This window comes from Ranitomeya variabilis, chromosome 4, assembly GCF_051348905.1.
Source record: "Ranitomeya variabilis isolate aRanVar5 chromosome 4, aRanVar5.hap1, whole genome shotgun sequence".
NCBI classification, from domain to species: domain Eukaryota; kingdom Metazoa; phylum Chordata; class Amphibia; order Anura; family Dendrobatidae; genus Ranitomeya; species Ranitomeya variabilis.
Window position 1 is genome coordinate 734,851,407 of NC_135235.1, and position 21,216 is coordinate 734,872,622.

General features: G+C 46.0%; 1 protein-coding gene across 1 annotated transcript in view; it reads left to right on the plus strand.

The window, feature by feature from the left end:
- Window positions 1-17,103, plus strand: part of LOC143767983 (uncharacterized) — a 297,551-nt gene extending 280,448 nt beyond the window's left edge. Inside the window, exon 11 of the mRNA XM_077256577.1 lies at window positions 12,994-17,103. Coding sequence (XP_077112692.1) covers window positions 12,994-14,342 — 1,349 coding nt within the window. The 3' untranslated portion in view covers window positions 14,343-17,103. The remainder of the gene's footprint in view (window positions 1-12,993) is intronic.
- The last annotated feature ends 4,113 nt before the right edge of the window (window positions 17,104-21,216 follow it).

Consider the following 21,216-nt stretch of genomic DNA (forward strand, 5'->3'; position numbering starts at 1 on the left):
GACATCTTCTATATTAAGAGACTTTTTCTTAACTACCCATCAAGAATGGATATGAAGAGGGACAAGATGGCGGAGAGGATATTACACCTCACCCTAGAGATCCTCTTCCGTCTTACTGGAGAGGTGAGAGATTCTGATGGTGTCACATTACATAATTCTTATTTATGGCAATAAAACTGTTGGACAGAACTCAAGAGGTGAGGGATCTGGAAATGTCTGTAGTGAGATTTATTAATGTGTCTCTCCATAACCAGGATTACACAGTAGTGAAAAAAAATTCTAATGAGCGCTGTCAGGCCCCTGTGTCTGAGGGATGGGAAAGACCCCTGAGCCCAATCACGGGGCCTCCACCTCACCTGATACATGAGGACATCAATGACCAAAAGATCTTAAAACTCACCTACAAGATGATTGAGCTACTGACTGGAGAGGTGACACTGCTGGGAATGCTGGGACATTATACAGTAAGGCTATGAAGGGATTGGAGTGATGACGGTATCATTGTATGTGTCAGGTTCCTATAAGGTGCCAGGATGTTGCTGTCTATTTCTCCATGGAGGAGTGGAAGTATTTAGAAGGACACAAAGATGTGTACAAGGACGTCATGATGGAGGTTCCCCAGCCTCTCACATCTCCAGGTAATAGACAGGACTAAATACACACAGCCTATAATTATCTGTATGTAAGGAATGAATTCAGTCCCTGTATGTGTTTCCTCCAGATCTATCCAGTAAGAGGACAACACCAGAGAGATGTCCCCGTCCTCTTCTTCTACAGGACTGTAAACAAGAAGATCCCAATGTCTCTCAGAATCATCAGGTAGATGGAGAGAAGGTGTCAGGAGATCTCCCCTATGATGTGTAGACGGTGGTGAAGGTCTTGTGCTCAGTCTTGTTTTATCCACCAGTATTATGCTTTATACTTGTGTAATGAGAACGGTGGAGATGGCAGGATTAGAGCTGATCATAGATGTGACTTCTCCATCTGTCTGTGATTTTTACATTATTTATTTCAGGGAGAAGATCTTACCCATATTAATACTACAGAGACATATGTGAGGGGTGAAGAGTGGTGTAAAGAGGAGATTCCTACATATGACTACCCAGGTGAGTAGTGACCACTAAATGCAGAGAAGTCACAGATTCTTCTCAGTCACCAGCTGTGGCTGCTTTATCAATGGTGTAGTTCGGACGTGGCACAATCGTGTGATCCCCATTTTGCCGGTAGGGCATAACATTCTCCTCCATCCGAAAATATTTAAATGGCTTTGTGAAATTGTGAAAACCCTTGTGTATAGCGCTTACAACCTGCAAGTGTAAGGCGGCCAGGGTGGTAGTCGTGGCAACGAGCTCTAGTGTTTCCACACCCTGGCACCCCACAGATGAAATCAGAGTCCTTTCTGTTGTGTGTGATGTGTGCAGTAGAGTACTCATTTCAGTTCCCTCGGTCTCTTTCACTCCAGCTTCAGGATTCCAGGTTCCATAAAACACTGCAGCGTCACAGTCCTTTTCAAACAGTTCAACATTACTGATAACATGGGCACCCATCACTGTTGCAGCACATTTCACACAAAGCATCGTATCTTGTACTTTCCCTGCCTTCTGGGCAGACTCCATTTCCTCTATAACCTCTCCTTCTCTCCCGACAGTCCATGCCATCTCTGTGGACAATCTGTGTACCTTTCGTACTTCCTGCATCACCAGCTCCTTGTCAGCCCCTTGTCCGATTCCATCTTGCAAAGGTGCTGGGAGTTCCATCTTACTGACTTCCGCCCCAGTTGTAGATTCCAGAGCCGCCCTGATGATGATCCTATTGAGCTGATGCCCGACTGTACTATTCTCCAGCCTGGGGCCCCTTATTTCCATCCGCAGCTTTACCACCAACTCCCCCCCCCCCCCCCCGGCCTGTAGCTGTCTCATATGCTCTATTCTATGATATCATCTATCACTACTGTGCCCCCCTCTATTCTAGCCCCACTACAATTCTAGCCTATCCTATATCCTATTCTAGCCCCAATCCTATAAACAGTACCCATTGAGGACATTCACATTATGGTATATAAACATTACATCACCTTACAATATATGAACAGTAATACACAGTGAGGTGCCACATGTGAACGTGCGAAGAGTCCAGGAGAGAGAAGGCACACGAGGGTCCCCGCCACCTTCTTACACAGGATCCACCTACCCCTAGGGATTATATCACACTGACCGTTACCTGCCCAGGTCTGTAGACTTCAAATCCAAATAACAACGTACGTAGAATGTACTGACAAGATATTATGATGGGCCTGTAAAAGAAAGCGGAGGGTAATGATGCTGTTGGCTTCCTAGATCCCTGATTTCTTATTGGATGAATCTACCTTCTCTCCCTTCTGTGCTGCTGAATGTGCTCATATGGTCCCTACAAGACCAGGTCCAGTGTTTCTGGACAAACTTCGCTTTTTTATGATCAACAGCATTAAATGTGCAGTGAGGCCAAGTGTGAATTTCTGTACAATAACAGCAGACTTTCCCTTTCTCCTGACTTTTCAATTTGTATTAAAAACTACCGTATATACTCGAGTATAAGCCGAGATTTTCAGCCCAAATTTTTGGGCTGAAAGTGCCCCCTCGGCTTATACTCGAGTCACGGTCGGCGGTGGGGTCGGCGGGTGAGGGGGAGAGGGCGCCCGAGGCATACTTACCTAGTCCCGGCGCTCCTGTCGCTCCCCCTGCCCGTCCCACGGTCTCCAGGTGCAGCAGCTCTTCCCCTGTTCAGCGGTCACGTGGGACCGCTCATTAGAGAAATGAATAGGCTGCTCCACCTCCCATAGGGGCGGAGCCGCATAATTCATTTCTCTAATCAGCGGTGCCGGTGACCGCTGACAGAGGAAGAGGCTGCGGCACCCGGAGACCAGCTGTCCGGGGGAAGGAGCGGGACGCCGGGAGCAGGTAAGTATTACATATTCACCTGTCCTCGTTCCACACGCCGGGCGCTGTCTCCATCTTCCCGGCGTCTCTCTCTCTGCTCTGACTGTGCAGGTCAGAGGGCGCGATGACGCATATAGTGTGCGCGCCGCCCTCTGCCTGATCAGTCAGTGCGGAGAGACGCCGGGAAGATGGCGCCGAGGAGCTGCAAGCAAGAGAGGTGAGTATGTGTTTTATTATTTTTATTGCAGCAGCAGCAGCACAGCTATGGGCAATAATGGTGCAGAGCACTATATGGCACAGCTATGGGGCAATAATGGTGCAGAGCACTATATGGCACAGCTATGGGGCAATAATGGACGGTGCAGAGCACTATATGGCACAGCTATGGGGCAATGGTGCAGAGCACTATATGGCACAGCTATGGGGCAATAATGAACGGTGCAGAGCACTGTATGGCACAGCTATGGGGCAATGGTGCAGAGCACTGTATGGCACAGCTATGGGGCAATAATGGTGCAGAGCACTATATGGCACAGCTATGGGGCAATAATGGTGCAGAGCACTGTATGGCACAGCTATGGGGCAATAATGGTGCAGAGCACTGTATGGCACAGCTATGGGGCAATAATGGTGCAGAGCACTGTATGGCACAGCTATGGGGCAATAATGGTGCAGAGCACTGTATGGCACAGCTATGGGGCAATAATGGTGCAGAGCACTGTATGGCACAGCTATGGGGCAATAATGGACGGTGCAGAGCACTGTATGGCACAGCTATGGGGCAATAATGGTGCAGAGCACTGTATGGCACAGCTATGGGGCAATAATGGACGGTGCAGAGCACTGTATGGCACAGCTATGGGGCAATAATGGTGCAGAGCACTATATGGCACAGCTATGGGGCAATAATGGTGCAGAGCACTGTATGGCACAGCTATGGGGCAATAATGGTGCAGAGCACTGTATGGCACAGCTATGGGCAATAATGGATGGTGCAGAGCACTATATGGCACAGCTATGGGGCAATAATGGTGCAGATCACTGTATGGCACAGCTATGGGGCAATAATGGTGCAGAGCACTATATGGCACAGCTATGGGGCAATAATGAATGGTGCAGAGCACTATATGGCACAGCTATGGGGCAATAATGGTGCAGAGCACTATATGGCACAGCTATGGGGCAATAATGGTGCAGAGCACTATATGGCACAGCTATGGGGCAATAATGGTGCAGAGCACTATATGGCACAGCTATGGGGCAATAATGAATGGTGCAGAGCACTATATGGCACAGCTATTGGGCAATAATGGTGCAGAGCACTATATGGCACAGCTATGGGGCAATAATGGTGCAGAGCACTATATGGCACAGCTATGGGGCAATAATGGTGCAGAGCACTATATGGCACAGCTATGGGACAATAATGGTGCAGAGCCCTATATGGCACAGCTATGGGGCAATTATGAACGGTGCAGAGCACTATATGGCACAGCTATGGGGCAATAATGAATGGTGCAGAGCACTATATGGCACAGCTATGGGGCCATAATGAACGGTATGGAGCATCTATTTTTATTTTTGAAATTCACCGGTAGCTGCTGCATTTTCCACCCTAGGCTTATACTCGAGTCAATAAGTTTTCCCAGTTTTTTGTGGCAAAATTAGGGGGGTCGGCTTATACTCGGGTCGGCTTATACTCGAGTATATACGGTAACTAATTTCAAGGAGGATTGTGATAAACTACATAAACATTACACCTGTGCCATGATATATCTCTGAGCTGTGTGTGGTTCATGACTGTAATATACATTTATTCCCGCCTGCAGGAGATGTGTTGGCTCGAACCCTGGTTTCATGGATTCACCCCACGTCATAAATTCCATTATGTTTTCCATCCTAAGGAATTCAGATTACTGCACAATCTCCTGAAATGGGGGCACTAATACTTTCTCTACTCTTCTGGTCAGGACTCATAGTATCTCCAATGGTCCACCACAGAGGCATAGCTAGGGTTTCAACTTAGGGGGGGGGGCGAAACATCTGAGTGGGACCCTAACCAGCTAACCCTGATTACAGCTATGGTTGCGCACTCTAATTGTGAATATAGGGGAACCCCAGAATATGACCCTATTGTTATTGAAAATAAATCTATATACAAAAACAAACATTGTCTTTACCGCCATATTGTGACCATATGCAACTTTGATGGTCACAATACTCTGAGTGCCCCTATAACAATAATGCTTAAGTGCCCACTTAACATTTAATAATGTCCCCTAAGTTCCCCCATGTACTGCTCCATTATACACAGTATGGTGAGCTTAAAGCTTCCCTATACACAGTCTAAGGCCCCCACAGCTCCCCTATACACAGTATGGTGATTCTATAACTCCCCGATACACTGTATGATGTTCTCACTGCTCCCCTCTACACAGTATGATGTTCTCACTGCTCCCCTATACACAGTATGATGATTCTATAACTCCCCTATACACTGTATGATGATCCCACTGCGCCCCTATTGATAATATGAGCCCAATGCTCCCCTGTACACAGTATAATGCTGACAGAACTCCACTATAGAAAATATAATGCCCCCCCAGAGCTCCCCTATATACAGTTTAATGGGCCAACAGCTCCCATATGCACAATATGCCTTCACAGTTCCCCTGTACACAGTATGATGGGTCCACAGCTTCCTTATACACAGTATGATTGGCCCACAGCTTCCTTATACACAGTACGATGAGCCCGCAGCTTCCTTATACACAGTATGATGGACCCACAGCTCCCTTATACACAGTATGATGGGCCCGCAGCTCCCGTATACACAGTATGATGGACTTGCAGCTCCCTTATACACAGTATGATGGGCCCGCAGCTCCCTTATACACAGAATGATGGGCCCGCAGCTCCCGTATACACAGTATGATGGACTTGCAGCTCCCTTATACACAGTATGATGGGCCCGCAGCTCCCTTATACACAGTATGATGGGCCCACAGCTCCCTTATACACAGTATGATGGGCCTGCAGCTCCCGTCAAACAGTATGATGTCCCTCACAGTTCCCCTGTACAAAGTATGATGGGCCCGCAAGCTTCCTTATACGCAGTATGATGGGCCCACAGCTCCTTTATACACAGTATGATGGGCTCACAGCTCCCTTATACACAGTATGATTGGCCCACAGCTTCCTTATACACAGTATGATTGGCCCGCAGCTCCCGTATACATAGTATGATTGGCCCGCAGCTCCCTTATACACCGTATGATGGGCCCGCAGCTCCCTTATACACAGTATGATGGGCTCGCAGCTCCCTTATACACAGTATGATGGGCTCGCAGCTCCCGTATACACAGTATGATGGATCCACAGCTCCCTTATACACAGTATGATGGGCCTGCAGCTCCCGTATACATAGTATGATTGGCCTGCAGCTCCCGTATACACAGTGTGATGGGCCTGCAGCTCCCTTATACACAGTATGATGGGCCCGCAGCTCCCGTATACACAGTATGATGGGCCTGCAGCTCCCGTATACACAGTGTGATTGGCCCGCAGCTCCCATATACACAGTATGATGGGCCTGCAGCTCCCTTATACACAGTATGATGGGTCCGCAGCTCCTGTATACACAGTATGGTGGGCCCGCAGCTCCCTTATACACAGTATGATGGGCCCGCAGCTCCCTTATACACAGTATGATGGGCCCGCAGCTCCTGTATACACAGTATGATGGACCTGCAGCTCCCTTATACACAGTGTGATTGGCCCGCAGCTCCCATATACACAGTATGATGGGACCGCAGCTCCCATATACACAGTATGATGGGACCGCAGCTCCCTTATACACAGTATGATTGGCCTGCAGCTCCCTTATACACAGTATGATTGGCCCGCAGCTCCCTTATACACAGTATGATTGGCCCACAGCTTCCTTATACACAGTATGATGAGCCCGCAGCTTCCTTATACACAGTATGATTGGCCTGCAGCTCCCGTATACACAGTGTGATTGGCCCGCAGCTCCCATATACACAGTATGATGGACTCACAGCTCCTTTATACACAGTATGATGGGCCCGCAGCTCCCTTATACACAGTATGATTGGTGCACAGCTCCCTTATACACAGTATGATGGGCCCGCAGCTCCCTTATACACAGTATGATGGGCCACAGCTTCCTTATACACAGTATGATGGGACCGCAGCTCCCTTATACACAGTATGATTGGCCCGCAGCTCCCTTATACACAGTATGATTGGCCCGCAGCTCCCTTATACACAGTATGATTGGCCCACAGCTTCCTTATACACAGTATGATGAGCCCGCAGCTTCCTTATACACAGTATGATGGGCCCGCAGCTCCCGTATACACAGTATGATGGGCCCGCAGCTCCCGTATACACAGTATGATGGACCCGCAGCTCCCTTATACATAGTATGATGGACCCACAGCTCCCTTATACACAGTATGATTGGCCCGCAGCTCCCTTATACACAGTATGATTGGCCCGCAGCTCCCTAATACACAGTATGATTGGCCCGCAGCTCCCTTATACACAGTATGATGGGCCCGCAGCTCCCGTATACATAGTATGATGGGCCCACAGCTCCCTTATACACAGAATGATTGGCCCGCAGCTCCCTTATACACAGTATGATTGGCCCGCAGCTCCCATATACACAGTACGGTGGAGTCACAGCTTCCTTATACACAGTATGATGGACCCGCAGCTCCCTTATACACAGTATGGTGGGCTCGCAGCTCCCTTATACACAGTATGATTGGCCTGCAGCTCCCTTATACACAGTATGATGGGCCCGCAGCTCCCTTATACACAGTATGATGGACTTACAGCTCCCTTATACACAGTATAATGTGTGCGCAGCTCCCTCATACACAGTATGATGTGTGCACAGCTCCCTTATACACAGTATGATGGGCCCACAGCTCCTATATACACAGTATGATGTATGCGCAGCTCCCTTATACACAGTATGATTGGCCCACAGCTCCCTTATACACAGTATGATGGACCCGCAGCTCCCTGTCATGATTTGGATGCCCCGCTCATTTACTCATCCTCCGGCGTAGTCACTATTTTGGGGCACTGCGGCAGTGCCGCGGCTCAAACTTGTGAGTGCAGCTTCTGACAGGCCAGAAATTAGAAGCTATGTCACAAGCGCTCAATGTAAGACTATGAGGCTATGTGCACTTGTTGTGGATTCGTGTGAGGATTTACCGCGGATTTCCTGTGTTTTTTGTGCGGATTTCACCTGCGTTTTACCACCTGCGGAATCCTATACAGGAGCAGGTGTAAAACGCTGCGGAATCCGCAAAAGGAATTGACATGCTGTGGAAAATACAACGCATTTCCGAGTGGTTTTTTCTGCACCATGTGCACTGCGGATTTGGTTTTCCACAGGTTTACATAGTACTGTACACCAGATGGAAAACTGCTGCGAATCCGCACCGTGTGAACATAACCTGAGAGTGAGAAAGAGGCCAGAACGAGGCTCCCACAGACTTACATTGATTAGTGACCTCTGCGCTGCTCCATGAAATACTGGAGCCTCGGACAGGCCACAAACTGCAGGAGACGGAGCCGAGCGGAGACAAAAACAGATGAAAATGCCAGAAGGTGAGGATCAGACAGGGGGCAGGGGACGCGGATTTTCAGCATCGCTCCAGCAGTGAAATAAAAAATAATGCTGGAGTGGTGCTGTAAATGTGATGCAGCTCTTGGTTACTGTATGGGGGCTCCTTATACTAATACTCATAAAAGACCCAGGTGGTACGTATCAAAAGCCCCCTGCCCCCCATCTCCAGCCTCCCCAGACAGCAACTATTACATGGAGTACATATAATATCATAACAAAACATTATAATATTCAGCCCCCAGTGACCTGTCCCCCCTCCCCCACTTCAGCCCCAATACCCCCATCATCTCTCATCCACCCCCTCAGTGCCCTGTCCCACCTCACCCACCTTCAGCCCCCACAACACCCAAATTGTCTCACATTCATCCCCCCAGTACCCTGTCCCCCCTCACTCACTTTCACCCCCCACAATACCCCGACGGTCTCACATTCACATCACAGTGCCATACCTGAATTTAATAAACCTAATAAGTTCCATCCCTACTTACTGATGAAGTTTGCAGGCAGGACCAGGAAGTGTGAAATGCAAGGTAAGGTGGGCACTAGGACCCAGCGTGCCTGAGCCAATCCCAGCATGCACAGAGTGAAGAAAAACTGCAGCCGGGGAAAGCTTCACGATCAGGTCAGACGGGCAGCACCATTCACTGCCGGAGGGAGACTGCAGCCGCCACTGTGTTAATAGCCAGCTTGCAGAGTCTGTCAGAGGGGAGCAGACATTATACTGCTCTGCTCCTATGTGGTGTTGTTCTGCTTCGTCACAGAAGTGGCCCTGGCTCCCAGTGGGCCCCTTCATGTGACAGGGCCCAGGGTGATGGCCCCCAGCTACGCTGCTGGTCCACCATAAATGAATGCAACTCCAGTTTAGTGTTGGAGTTCTCCCCTCGTACATACTTTTTTGGGGGAGATGTAACATATTTTTTGTTCTGTGTTCTTTGTTTTTTTTTTTACATGTTTATTCTGGTTGTTACTTTGATTGTGGTAGGATCAGCCTGCCTCAGTTAGGTGAGTTTGTAAGTTTGGAACTCCCTGGTATTTTTTTTTTTTTAAAGTCTCCATTATCTCTTCCAAATGTGCGAGATCTAAATTTGAAGATGCCCCAGCTCTGCAGTATTATAAAAAGTTCGTTTTAAATGTCTAATATTTTTTCTTGAAACTCATCTGATAGAAAATATTGGCCCTTACGATAGTTTAGATTGCCAAGAGCCACCGAGCCCCATACTCTACTCCAGAGAGTTGATACCACTACTCATATTTTACTGATGGAGACTGTTGGTTTGAACATTTTGATAGATGTTATTGTCCATAGTCACAGTTTTTGACTACAGTAGTTACTGCCCAAAATACTCCCATTTTTCACATCTGACATGTCACTTTTTGTGGTGATAACTTTGGAATTCTTCACAAAGGATAATGGAAAAAAATTTGTGAGGTCCATTTGTTTCCTAACGTCTCTTGAATCCAACAATACCCTGTATACATGGCAGGGTTAAGAAGGGAAGGAGCGCCATTTAGCTATTTGAATGCATATCTTGTTGGAATAGATTCCAGACACAATGTATTGGTTACCTGGCAGCTCAAAATATGGCTACCACAATCAGGCTTGGCACTATCTACTGAGCTTTGCAGATCCCAAGGATTGCCTTGCTCAACATTCTTTACGTGGATCTGTTCTTACACAGAGATCCCTAGGCTTGCGCCATGGTGTTACCTGCTGTTCTGTGGAGTGAGGTGGGATGACGAATAGTCAAGTAGTTGGGTCAGAACCACGAGGGCAGAGGAAATACAAAATCATAAGAAGCAAGATTAAGGGGTCACGGCAGCATAGCACAGAGAGGACTGAACCAGAGGAGAACAAGGCTGTATCTGGCATCTTCCTGCAATTTGCTTTGAGCTTTAGTAGGGTGGGGTGCTTTCCAATTGGCGAAAGCAGGAAGCAGATTACTCCAGATGGACAGCACACACACCCATAATGCCTGACTGGATGGCACTACAGTTCACGACAACCCTAACCTAAGTGGCTGAACAGAGCCTGCACCATCCAGAGCTTCTGGTTCCTATATCTCCTCCATCCCCAGTGCTGCCTGCAGAATGAATGAGGCCATGCCTGGTGACAGAAGCAGGGGTGGCAGGTGCGGATCCCAGGCTAGATGGTACACACCATTTTCACAAGCCTTAATATGACAAAATGCAGAAAACCAGAGCAGTTTAAAACCTCATAAAGTGACTCCATTTTGGAAATGATAATAAGTCGCCCCCAGGGCAGTGGAGTACTCGGTACCAGGTCCGGTCTCGAGGGGGAATGTCACGGTGGCTGCGACCCGGTCCGTGGCCCTGGGCCTCAACGTTAAAGGGGAATGGTCTTTTAAGGGAAAAGTGTTTAAAGTCTGTCGTGACGCCACCTGTGGAGTTCGGTCAATAGTGGGACCGATGCTGCATTAAAAGGGTCCTCTGGGGGATGTTGTGGCAGCACTGATGTTACACTTCCCACAGGTGAAGCAGGATCCTAAGACGTAAGGCGTGAATGGTATGTGCCAGTGAATAAAGATAGGACACAAGTTGTAAGTCTTTACCTGGTTTACTGCAGTTGGCTGGCCACAGTCCAGGGCACCAGGCATGGGTGGTGGTATGGCCCAGCCAGCTCAGAGGCAATGGAGGGTCCCCTTCTCCGTGTGAGGTCAGTGAGCCTTTCCTCTAGCGCCTCTTGAAGATGAATTCCCTGCTGCCTGAAGTTTCCTACAGTGTACTCCAGTTTCCCCCAGTCCTGGGACAGGTACCTGCACGACGGGCAGCTCGAGCCGTTTTACAGGGACTCAATCACGCCCCGAGCTCCTTAGGTGCTGCTGCGTCTCAGGCGAGGTGTGGGCCAATTACATACAGTTCCTGGCCCTCCGGTTCTGCTCTGTGTCCTAGAGTTCCAAAAAAGCCTCGGGCTCCCGGTACCTGGTTCCAGTGCTTCGGCTTTGAGGGTGCCCGGTCACAGTTCCCTTCTGAGCCCTGTTCCTCTCCTTTCCCAGAGGCTGCAGCTTTCTCGTGGCTGTCAGACCTCTCTCCTGCTCTGCGGCTCTCCTAGACGTCCTTCCACTTCAGTGTTCCTCTCCAACTAACCTAACTCCTCCTCCAGGTCAGGATACATAGCTGGGGGACGCCCCCCTGAATCCGGGTCTTGAGCTCCCCCTCCTGGCCTGGATTCAGAATGTGTTGCATGTGGGTGCCTTACCTGGTGAAGAGAACTCCCTTGCCTCTGATCATGACATTACCTTCCCCGAAGGAAGAAAAGCAACATCACTGTAGCAACCGGTTTCCTGGGGTGCTACATTAACCTTCAGTGAATTAATCTATAGTAGTGACTATTTTGACTCCACAGCCACTTTCCAAAAATTAGTGCGCAGTGGATGTTGGAGAGTGAAAACTGCGAATATACCATTTTATTACTCACCACATAGTGCCCAGATTGTGCTCCAAGAGAGACACCATAAATTAAGTGGGTTCTTCTCACTATAATAATGACAACTACATGGGTCCTAATTTTGATTTGGGCACACTGAAAGGCTCAGAAGCGACGGGAAGATTTGACTTTGTGAAAGTGGATATAGATGGATTGGTTTATAAAAGTCTTATTGTTATTTGAACATTTCCATTGAAGAAGAACTCACCACCTCTCGTGGCAGCCTGTTCCACTCATTGATCACCCTCACTGTGAAAAGGTTTTTTTTCTAATATCCAATATGTGCCTCCTCCACTTCAGTTTCATCCCATTGCTTCTAGTCTTTCCTTGTGCAAATGAGAATAAATCAATAAAGCTAATTTTACATACCGTCTATACTCGAGTATAAGCAGTCACCTAATTTTACCTTAAAAAAAAACCAAAAAACTGGGAAACTTATTGACTCGAGTATAAGCCGGGTATGCATTGTCCCCTCATCCCTATCCTTGTATGCGTGGCTCCTCATCCCTATCCTTGTATGCAAGGCTCCTTATCCCTATCCTTGTATGCATGGCTCCATCCCTATCCTTGTATGCATGGCTCCATCCCTATCCTTGTATGCACGGCCCCATCCCTATCCTTGTATGCATGGCTCATCCCTATCCTTGTATGCATGGCTCCATCCCTATTCTTGTATGCACAGCCCCATCCCTATCCTAGTATGCACGGCTCCATCCCTATCCTTGTATGCACGGCTCCATCCCTATCCTTGTATGCACGGCTCCATCCCTATCCTTGTATGCACGGCCCCATCCCTATCCTAGTATGCACGGCTCCATCCCTATCCTTGTATGCACGGCTCCATCCCTATACTTGTATACTTATAATCGAGTATATACATCAACTTACCATTTTTACAGACAGTTTTAAGAGAAAAGTTCAAGGATATTTTATTGAAAAATAATTGGTTTTATTCTTGACAGATGACTGTACCAGGAGATCAGAGGGACAGCTGACATCTTCAATTTTAAAATCAGATGATCTTGAGATCTCACAGGATACAATTGAAGTGAATGCCATTACTCCAGATATACTATCATCCCTTCACAGCAAAGATCTGTCAACTGATTCAGTACCGACTACTAAGGAAAATCAAAGACCCAAAAGAGGCATTAAAAACCAAACTGCTCCTAAAGCAAGGAAGTCCTTTTCATGTTCAGAATGTGGGAAATGTTTTAACTGGAAGCATCATCTTGATCGACACCAAAGGATCCACACAGGAGAAAAGCCTTTTTCCTGTTCAGAATGTGGGAAATGCTTTATCCAAAAAGTGGATCTTAATAGCCACCAGAGAAACCACACAGGGGATAAGTCTTTTTCATGTTCAGAATGTGGGAAATGTTTTAATAAGAAAGCGCATCTTGATAGCCACCATAGAACTCACACAGGGGAGAAGCCTTTTTCATGTTTAGAATGTGAGAAGTGTTTTGTAGAGAAAAAACATCTTATCGAACATCAGAGACGCCACACAGGGGAGAAGCCTTTTTTCTGTTCAGAATGTGGAAAATGTTTTGTGAATAAATCAGATCTTGTTAGACACCAGAGACTCCACACAGGGGAGAAGCCTTTTTCATGTTCAGAATGTGGAAAATATTTTGGAGAGAAATATCTCCTTGTTAGACATCAGAGAACCCACACAGGGAAGAAGCCTTTTTCCTGTTCAGAATGTGGAAAATATTTTAACCAGAAATCATATTTGGTTATGCACCAGAGAATTCACACAGCGGAGAAGCCTTTTTCCTGTTCAGAGTGTGGGAAATGTTTTAACGGGAAATCGAATCTTAATAAACACCAGAGAACCCACACAGGGGAGAAGCCTTTTTCATGTTCAAAATGTGGGAAATGTTTTATACGGAAATCGGATCTTGATAAACACCAGAAAACCCACACAGGGCAGAAGCCATTTTTCTGTTCAGAATGTGGAAAATATTTTGTAGAGAAATGTCTCCTTGTTAGACACCAGAGAACCCACACAGGGCAGAAGCCTTTTTCATGTTCAGAATGTGGAAAATATTTTGTAGAGAAATATCATCTTGTTAGACACCAGAGACTCCACACAGGGGAGAAGCCTTTTTCTTGTTCAGAATGTGGAAAATATTTTGGAGAGAAATATCTCCTTGTTAGACACCAGAGAACCCACACAGGGGAGAAGCCTTTTTCTTGTTCAGAATGTGGAAAATATTTTGGAGAGAAATATCTCCTTGTTAGACACCAGAGAACCCACACAGGGCAGAAGCCTTTTCCTGTTCATAATGTGGAAAACGTTTTGTGAAGAAATCACAACTTGTTAAACATCATAGAATCCACACAGGGGAAAAGCCAATCCAGCACGGGAGGTGACTATATAAATATTTTTATTTTAACCCCTTAACATCCAATGAAGGATAGAGTCCTCCCACTTGACCGTGGGTCGCCAATGGGTTGGCATGAGACTCCTGTGGTTGTCATAGCCGTATGTTATGATTCGGTGGCTTTGGAGCCGCATGAGACTTTCTCAGGAGAAGTGGAATCTATACTGACCGCAGACCCTGAACTAACGCCACTACTAGAAGTAGCCGTGGGGTGTGCCTAACAAAACCCTAGACACCTCGACACAGCCGGAGGACTAAATACCCCTATAGATAGAAATAGGAATACTATCTTGCCTCAGAGCAGAACCCCAAAGAATAGGCAGCCCTCCACAAATATTGACTGTGAATAGGAGAGGAAGACCCACACAGGCAGAAAACAGATTTCAGCAAAAGAGGCCACTCTAGCTAAACCGGGAAAGATAGGACAGAATACTAAGCGGTCAGTAATAAAACTCTAAAAATATCCACAGCAGAAAATACAAAAAGTTCCACAATCTAACTAAAGACATGGAATGTATATCTGCAACTCCTGAGAATCCAGCAAGACTAAGAAAATACTGATACAATCTAAGCTGGACAAAAAAACACTGATTAGCACTAAATTGTTAAGCACACAGCATGTGTGCCACAAAAACCAGACACTTATCTTTGCAGATTTGGCAGCAAGGAAGGAAGGAACCAGGCAAGGACAAAACAAAAACAATGGACAACTGGCAAGGACCAATGAATCCTGCAAGCCTAAATACCCCAGTCAGAACTGCAATTAGCAGAAACACCTGACCAGGACTGCAACTCAGGGACAACTGCATTACCACCTACCACCACCGGAGGGAGCCCAAAAGCAGAATTCACAACAGCCGTATGAGCGGTAGGCGCTCATGGCAAGTGAGCATATCTGCTACATAGAGCAGGGCTGCAGCCCTGCTCTATGTAGCAGAAGCAATCAGACAAGTGCAGCTTCTAGTCTCCCATGGGGACTATTGAAGCAAGTAGATAGTAAAAAAAAAAATGTTTTTGAAAATAAAAAAATATAAAAGTTCAAATCACCCCCTCTTGCCCTATTCAAAAAAAAAAAAAATTAAAAAAACAAAACAAATATACACATATTTGGGATCACCGCATTCAGAATCGCCTGCTCTATCAATATATAAAAAGCGAGAAAAGAAATTGAAACGCCAGAATTATATTTTTTTGGTCACTGCAACATTGCAATAAAATGCAAAAATTAACGGGCAATCAAAAAATCGTATCTACACCAAAATGGTAACAATAAAAACGGCAGACCAGTGCGCAAAAAATAAGCCCTCATCCAGCCCCAGGTCCCGAAAAATGGAGATGCTATGGGTCTCGGAAAATGGCAACTTTTTTTATATACAAACTTATGAATTTTTTTTCACCACTCAAATGAAAAATAACTTAGAAATGTTTAGTGTCTGTGAGCTTGTAATGACCTGGAGAATCATAATGTCAGGTCAGTTTTAGCATTTAGTGAACATGGTAAAAAAAAATTTAAAAACTGTTGTGGAATTGCACTTTTCTTGCAATTTCACCGCATTTGGATTTTTTTCCCCATTTTCCCTTACATGGTATGGTAAAATAAATGGTGCCTTTCAAATGTACAACTTGTCCTGCAAAAAAGAAGCCCTCACATGGCCATAAAATAAAAAAGCTATGGCTGTGTGAAGAAAGGGAGCAAAAAAATGGAAACGCAAAAACGGAAATAACCCTGGTTCTTAAGGGGTTAAATAGACCAATCATGAGGAATAAGAATGGGTTGTCCAAGTAGTTGACAACCCTTTTAAACATCAAAAATCCCACACAGATAGCAGTCATTATTAGCGATGAGAGAGCACTGAAATACTTGAGTGCTCGATATTGAGTCAACAGGTCGCATGCTCAGCAGACTTTTCCAGGAGGACTGAGGGGGCAGGAAAATTGCTGAAATGGATGAAAACTGCGCTAAATTAGAATGAGAACAGCATGGGGAAGATCCCCCCCCCCGTCCAAATGTGAACACTTACCGAAAGCTAATGTCTGTATGCTTGGATGAATATGGACACCTCTCTCGGCAAAGCCTACATATGGGTTGTCCGGAACCAAGTGTGATTAGATGTAATTAAAAACCAGATGGTGAAGGGAGGAGTTCTCAGTCAGTAAGCTAACATAGATATGACAGAAAAACGACTGGCACATCCAAACTAGTGTGAATAGTGTTTTGTCTTGGATTGCCTTCTTTGTACTTGCTCACAGTATTTGACTTGTCCATGTGATTTTACGTATTATTTTGATATATATATAATAAAATTTGCTATATTCTGTTATATATGTACAGACTATTATTTGGTCTCCTCTTCACTTCTCTTCTCTTTCACAATTAAACTAGTGTGAATAGGCACAAGGTCTACAGAATTTTAATCCTGTTCACTTCCCCCCCCTTTATCCACACTGCCCACAGATCATTCTATGTTATATTATCTTATGGGTCATCTTTGTACTGACTAGTGTGAACACACTCAAGGCCCAAAGCTAGCTCTACAAGGCCCAAAGCTAGCTCACACTGTTCACCAGTCATTTTTCAATTTTACCTAGGTGTATCAGCGTGAATACTTATCTATGTGTTATTTGCCTGTTTTGTGATTCAATAAAGAATTACCACATTGTTTTATTCTCATCCTGTGTTGACTGAGTAGTATTATGCACACGGTAAAAAGAGAGCGGGTATTCAGTGGGATGAGCTCTGGTCCATGCGATTTCGGCTAGCGGACTAGAGCACCTGCTGACCCCAATGTCTCCACAGAGGGACTGCAATACACTATGGAAGACTGTGAGGGACAAAGTAAATGTCTCTCCACACCTGAAATGTGCCCCCACCCTTGGCATTCTTTCCCCAGGATGATTGTTTACCTTTAATTAACTCAAGCTCTTTGAAGCTCCTGAAACAATGGTGTGAAATCTTCTGCAGCTGCAAGCCAGCTGGCCCCTTTGTGTGACTAAGCACATGGTACAACAAGTCGCAACAAGCTCTGAGGTATTGAATCTGGAAAATGATGCCTATGGAAGTAGGAAGGCCTTCCATGTGAACATGATGAAGGCCCATCATGAGCGGGAGGCCTGCTCCATCCCTGTGTGCAACCTTCCCGAGGAAGGAGAAACCGAAACCTTCCTGGTCTGCTCACCCAAGGCGGGTGGATCCATTGAGGACGTACTAGTTGTCCACCAGCTGTCTGAGGACCAACGATCCCAGCAAGTGGATACTCTATGTCCCTTCCGAGAGCAGTTCAGCACTCTTCCCTGAAGGACCAAGTTGGATCACCCCCCGATCCGGCCGTCAGCATATTGGGTCTCTCAAGGTGCAGCAGCAGATGCGCCAGGAGATTGACGAGATGCTGAAGCTGGGGGTGATCCAGGCATCCAATAGCATGTGGGCGTCGCCCGTAGTCCTTGTCACCAAAAAGGACCGAACATCCCGGTTCTGCATTAACTAACGGGGACTCAACGCTGTCACGGTTACCGATGTGTTCTCTATGCCACGCATTGATAACCTGCTCCATCAATTGGCCAGGGCCAAGTACCTGACCATCATTGATCTGAGCCGGGGATATTGGCAGATCCCTCTGACCCATGAGACCCGGGAGCGCTCTGTCTTTATCACCCACGGTAGACTGGTCAGTCGCCTGCGAGACCGCTATTTCAGGTGCTCAAGACCACTCTCTCCAGCTCCCCAGTACTACAAGCTGCTGACTTTGTGCGGACGTTTGTACTACAGACCAACGCCAGTAACTTTGGTCTTGGTGCCATGCTCAGCCAGGTCAATGCCACTGGCCAGGAGCATCCCGTCCTGTACCTGAGCAGGAAGCTATTGCCGAGAGAGGTGGACTACTCCATAATGGAAAAGTAGTGCCTGGCAATTGTGTGGGCCCTTCAGCGTCTGCAGTCATACTTGTACAGGCACAACTTCATCGTAGAGACAGACCACAACACCCTCAGCTGGTTGTACACGGTCTCCGTGATAAATGGGAGGTTGCTGCATTGGAGCCTGGTGTTGTGAATTAGACTTTTTGGCTCCCTCTTGTGGTCACTAGTGATATGACTCTGGGATTGTCTTTCTTCAGTTTGGCACTCGCCTGGGCCGTTAGTCCAGGGGTGTTGCTATATTAACTTCCTGGATCCTTAGTCCAGTGCCTGGCATCGTTGTAATCAGATCCTTCTGTTTGCTCCTGTCCGCTGGTCCTGGTTCTTGCAAAATTAAGTCCTGCTTCTTGGTTATTTGCTTTGCTTCTATTTTTGTCCAGCTTGTACTAAATGTGATTTCTGACCTTGCTGGAAGCTCTAGGGGAGCTGGTGTTCTCCCCCCGGCCGTTAGACGGTTTGGGGGTTCTTGAATATCCAGCGTGGATATTTTAATAGGGTTTTTGCTGACCATATAAGTCATCTTACTATATTCTGCTATTAGCTAGTGGGCCTCTCTTTGCTAAATACCTAGCTCATTCTTATGTTTGTCTTTTCCTCTTACCTCACCGTTATTATTTGTTGGGGGCTTGTATCCAACTTTTGGGGTCTTTTCTCTGGAGGCAAGAAAGGTCTTTCTTTTCCCTTCTAGGGTTAGTTAGTTCTCCGGCTGGCGCGAGACGTCTAGAACCAACGTAGGCACGTTCCCCGGCTACTGCTATTTGTGGTGCTAGGATTAGATATATGGTCAGCCCAGTTACCACTGCCCTATGAGCTGTTTTTTTGTGTTTGCAGACTTGGTTATTATTTCTGAGACTCTCTGCCATTGGGGTCATAACACCTGGTTCTCCAGCAGTACCACTTCTCCATTCGCCACAAAGGGGTCCGAGATCATGGCAATGCTGATGGGCTATCTCGGCAAGGAGATATTGCGGTAGTGTGCTCGGGGGGAACACAGGAATGTGATGCCTCCTAGCGCCCTGTAAAGCAGGGAGGTGTGAGGGACAAAGTAAATGTCTCTCCACTCCTGAAATGTGCCCCCACCCTTGGCATTCATTCCCCAGGATTATTGTTTATCTTTAAGAAATATTTAGAATTGAGAGTCCCCAGTTGTTGATACCTTTTAATGGCTAACTGAAAAGATGGTAACCAATTGCAAGCTTTCGAGACTACTCAGGCCTCTTCATCAGGCATAGACTAATACAAAATCTGAAGAGTCACATATTTATATCATATATCACATATTTTATCACATATTTATACACAACACGGCAGAAAGATAATGCAATGGATGACAAGTGATGTGAAGCAGAGCTATCATTATGAGAGAGGGGGATAATCAGTTGTGTCCATAAATATTGGAACAGTTCAAAGATAAGGAGTGTGAATGTTTTATTGTCCTGATTGGGGTCTGGTTCTGTGTTGTGATGCCCCCACAAGGTCTAAGCAAATTCCTTAATTGATATAGAAAGACCTAAATCAATGCGACAGATTCATTCCTATACTGAGAGTGTCAAAGGTTGTCATTAGCTTATACTCCCAGACCCTTCTGTGTCTCTGAGATTTGAAATTACCTTGTAATGCAAGTAATCTCTTGCCCATGGTGCTGTGATCAGGGAGACAAAAATGTTTTGCCATAGGTAGATCTATACTTTTTTTTTCTCTTATTGTGTGGCAATGAGAGTTCATCCTTGATCTCGGTTTTTGCCCTGTCTCCCCTACATACAGCCCCCCAGTTGGACATGTAGTACAAATAATTTATGAGGTGAATTGGGGATCTTTATCTTGTTCGTGGTCATTATAAATGGAAAGGTTTTACATTTTTCTGTTTGCAAGGAAAGGTTCCTGCAGCTGTTTGAGAGGACAGGGAGCTTCTGAAAATGATGCTTCTTAAATTTAGGCTTTGCCTAAAACACAGTAGTGGTAGGCCTGGAAAAATGGATTGTAAGTGGGCATCTTTTTGAAGTAAAGGTTGTAATTTCCGTGCAGCTACCCTTAGCAGATTTGGATTATAGGTGACTACTAGAGGCACCCGGTTATTTTCTTCTTTAGATTTGTAATGTAGGAGATGATTCCTTGATATTCTAGTTGCTCTTGTAATTTGGTTTTGATTTGTTCTTGGATGGTAGCCCTTATTCATAAAGGTCTTTCTGAGGCGATCAAGGTGTTCATCCCTATCCATGGGGTTGGAACATATACGATTGTATCTGATGGCTTGGCTGTAGACAATAGAGTTTTTTTTATGTGTTTTGGATGGAAACTGACACATTTAAGGTATGTTGGACGGTCGATTGGCATCTGACACAGGGATGTTTCTATTTCATTATTCTGCAGCTTAATGATGGTGTCCAAAAAGTTAATTTCAGTGTTGGAGCAGTTAGTTGAATGTTAAGTTGATGGTGGGATGAAATTGATTAAACTGTTCATAGAACATCTTTAGCTGTGGCTCAGACTCCTTCCAGATGATTAAAATATCATCAATGTAGCAGTAGTAGGTCAGTAGGCATCAACCACTAAGGACTCTCAATTCTAAATATTTTTCCATCTACAGGTAATCATGGTACCAAGATATATATCTTTCCTGTTTTACCTTTAATTAACTCAAGCTCTTTAAGGCTATGTGCACACGTTGCATATCCGCAGTGTTTTTTGCGGTGCAGAAACGCTGCAGATCCGCAAACGATTTACAGTACAATGTAAATCAATGAGAAAAAAAAAAGCTGTGCACACGTTGCGGAAAATCCGCTGCGGAAATGCTGCCGTTTAAAAGAAGTAGCATGTCACTTCTTTTTTGCCTATCTGCAGCGTTTTTGTACCCATTCCATTATAGAAATCTGCAGGGGTAAA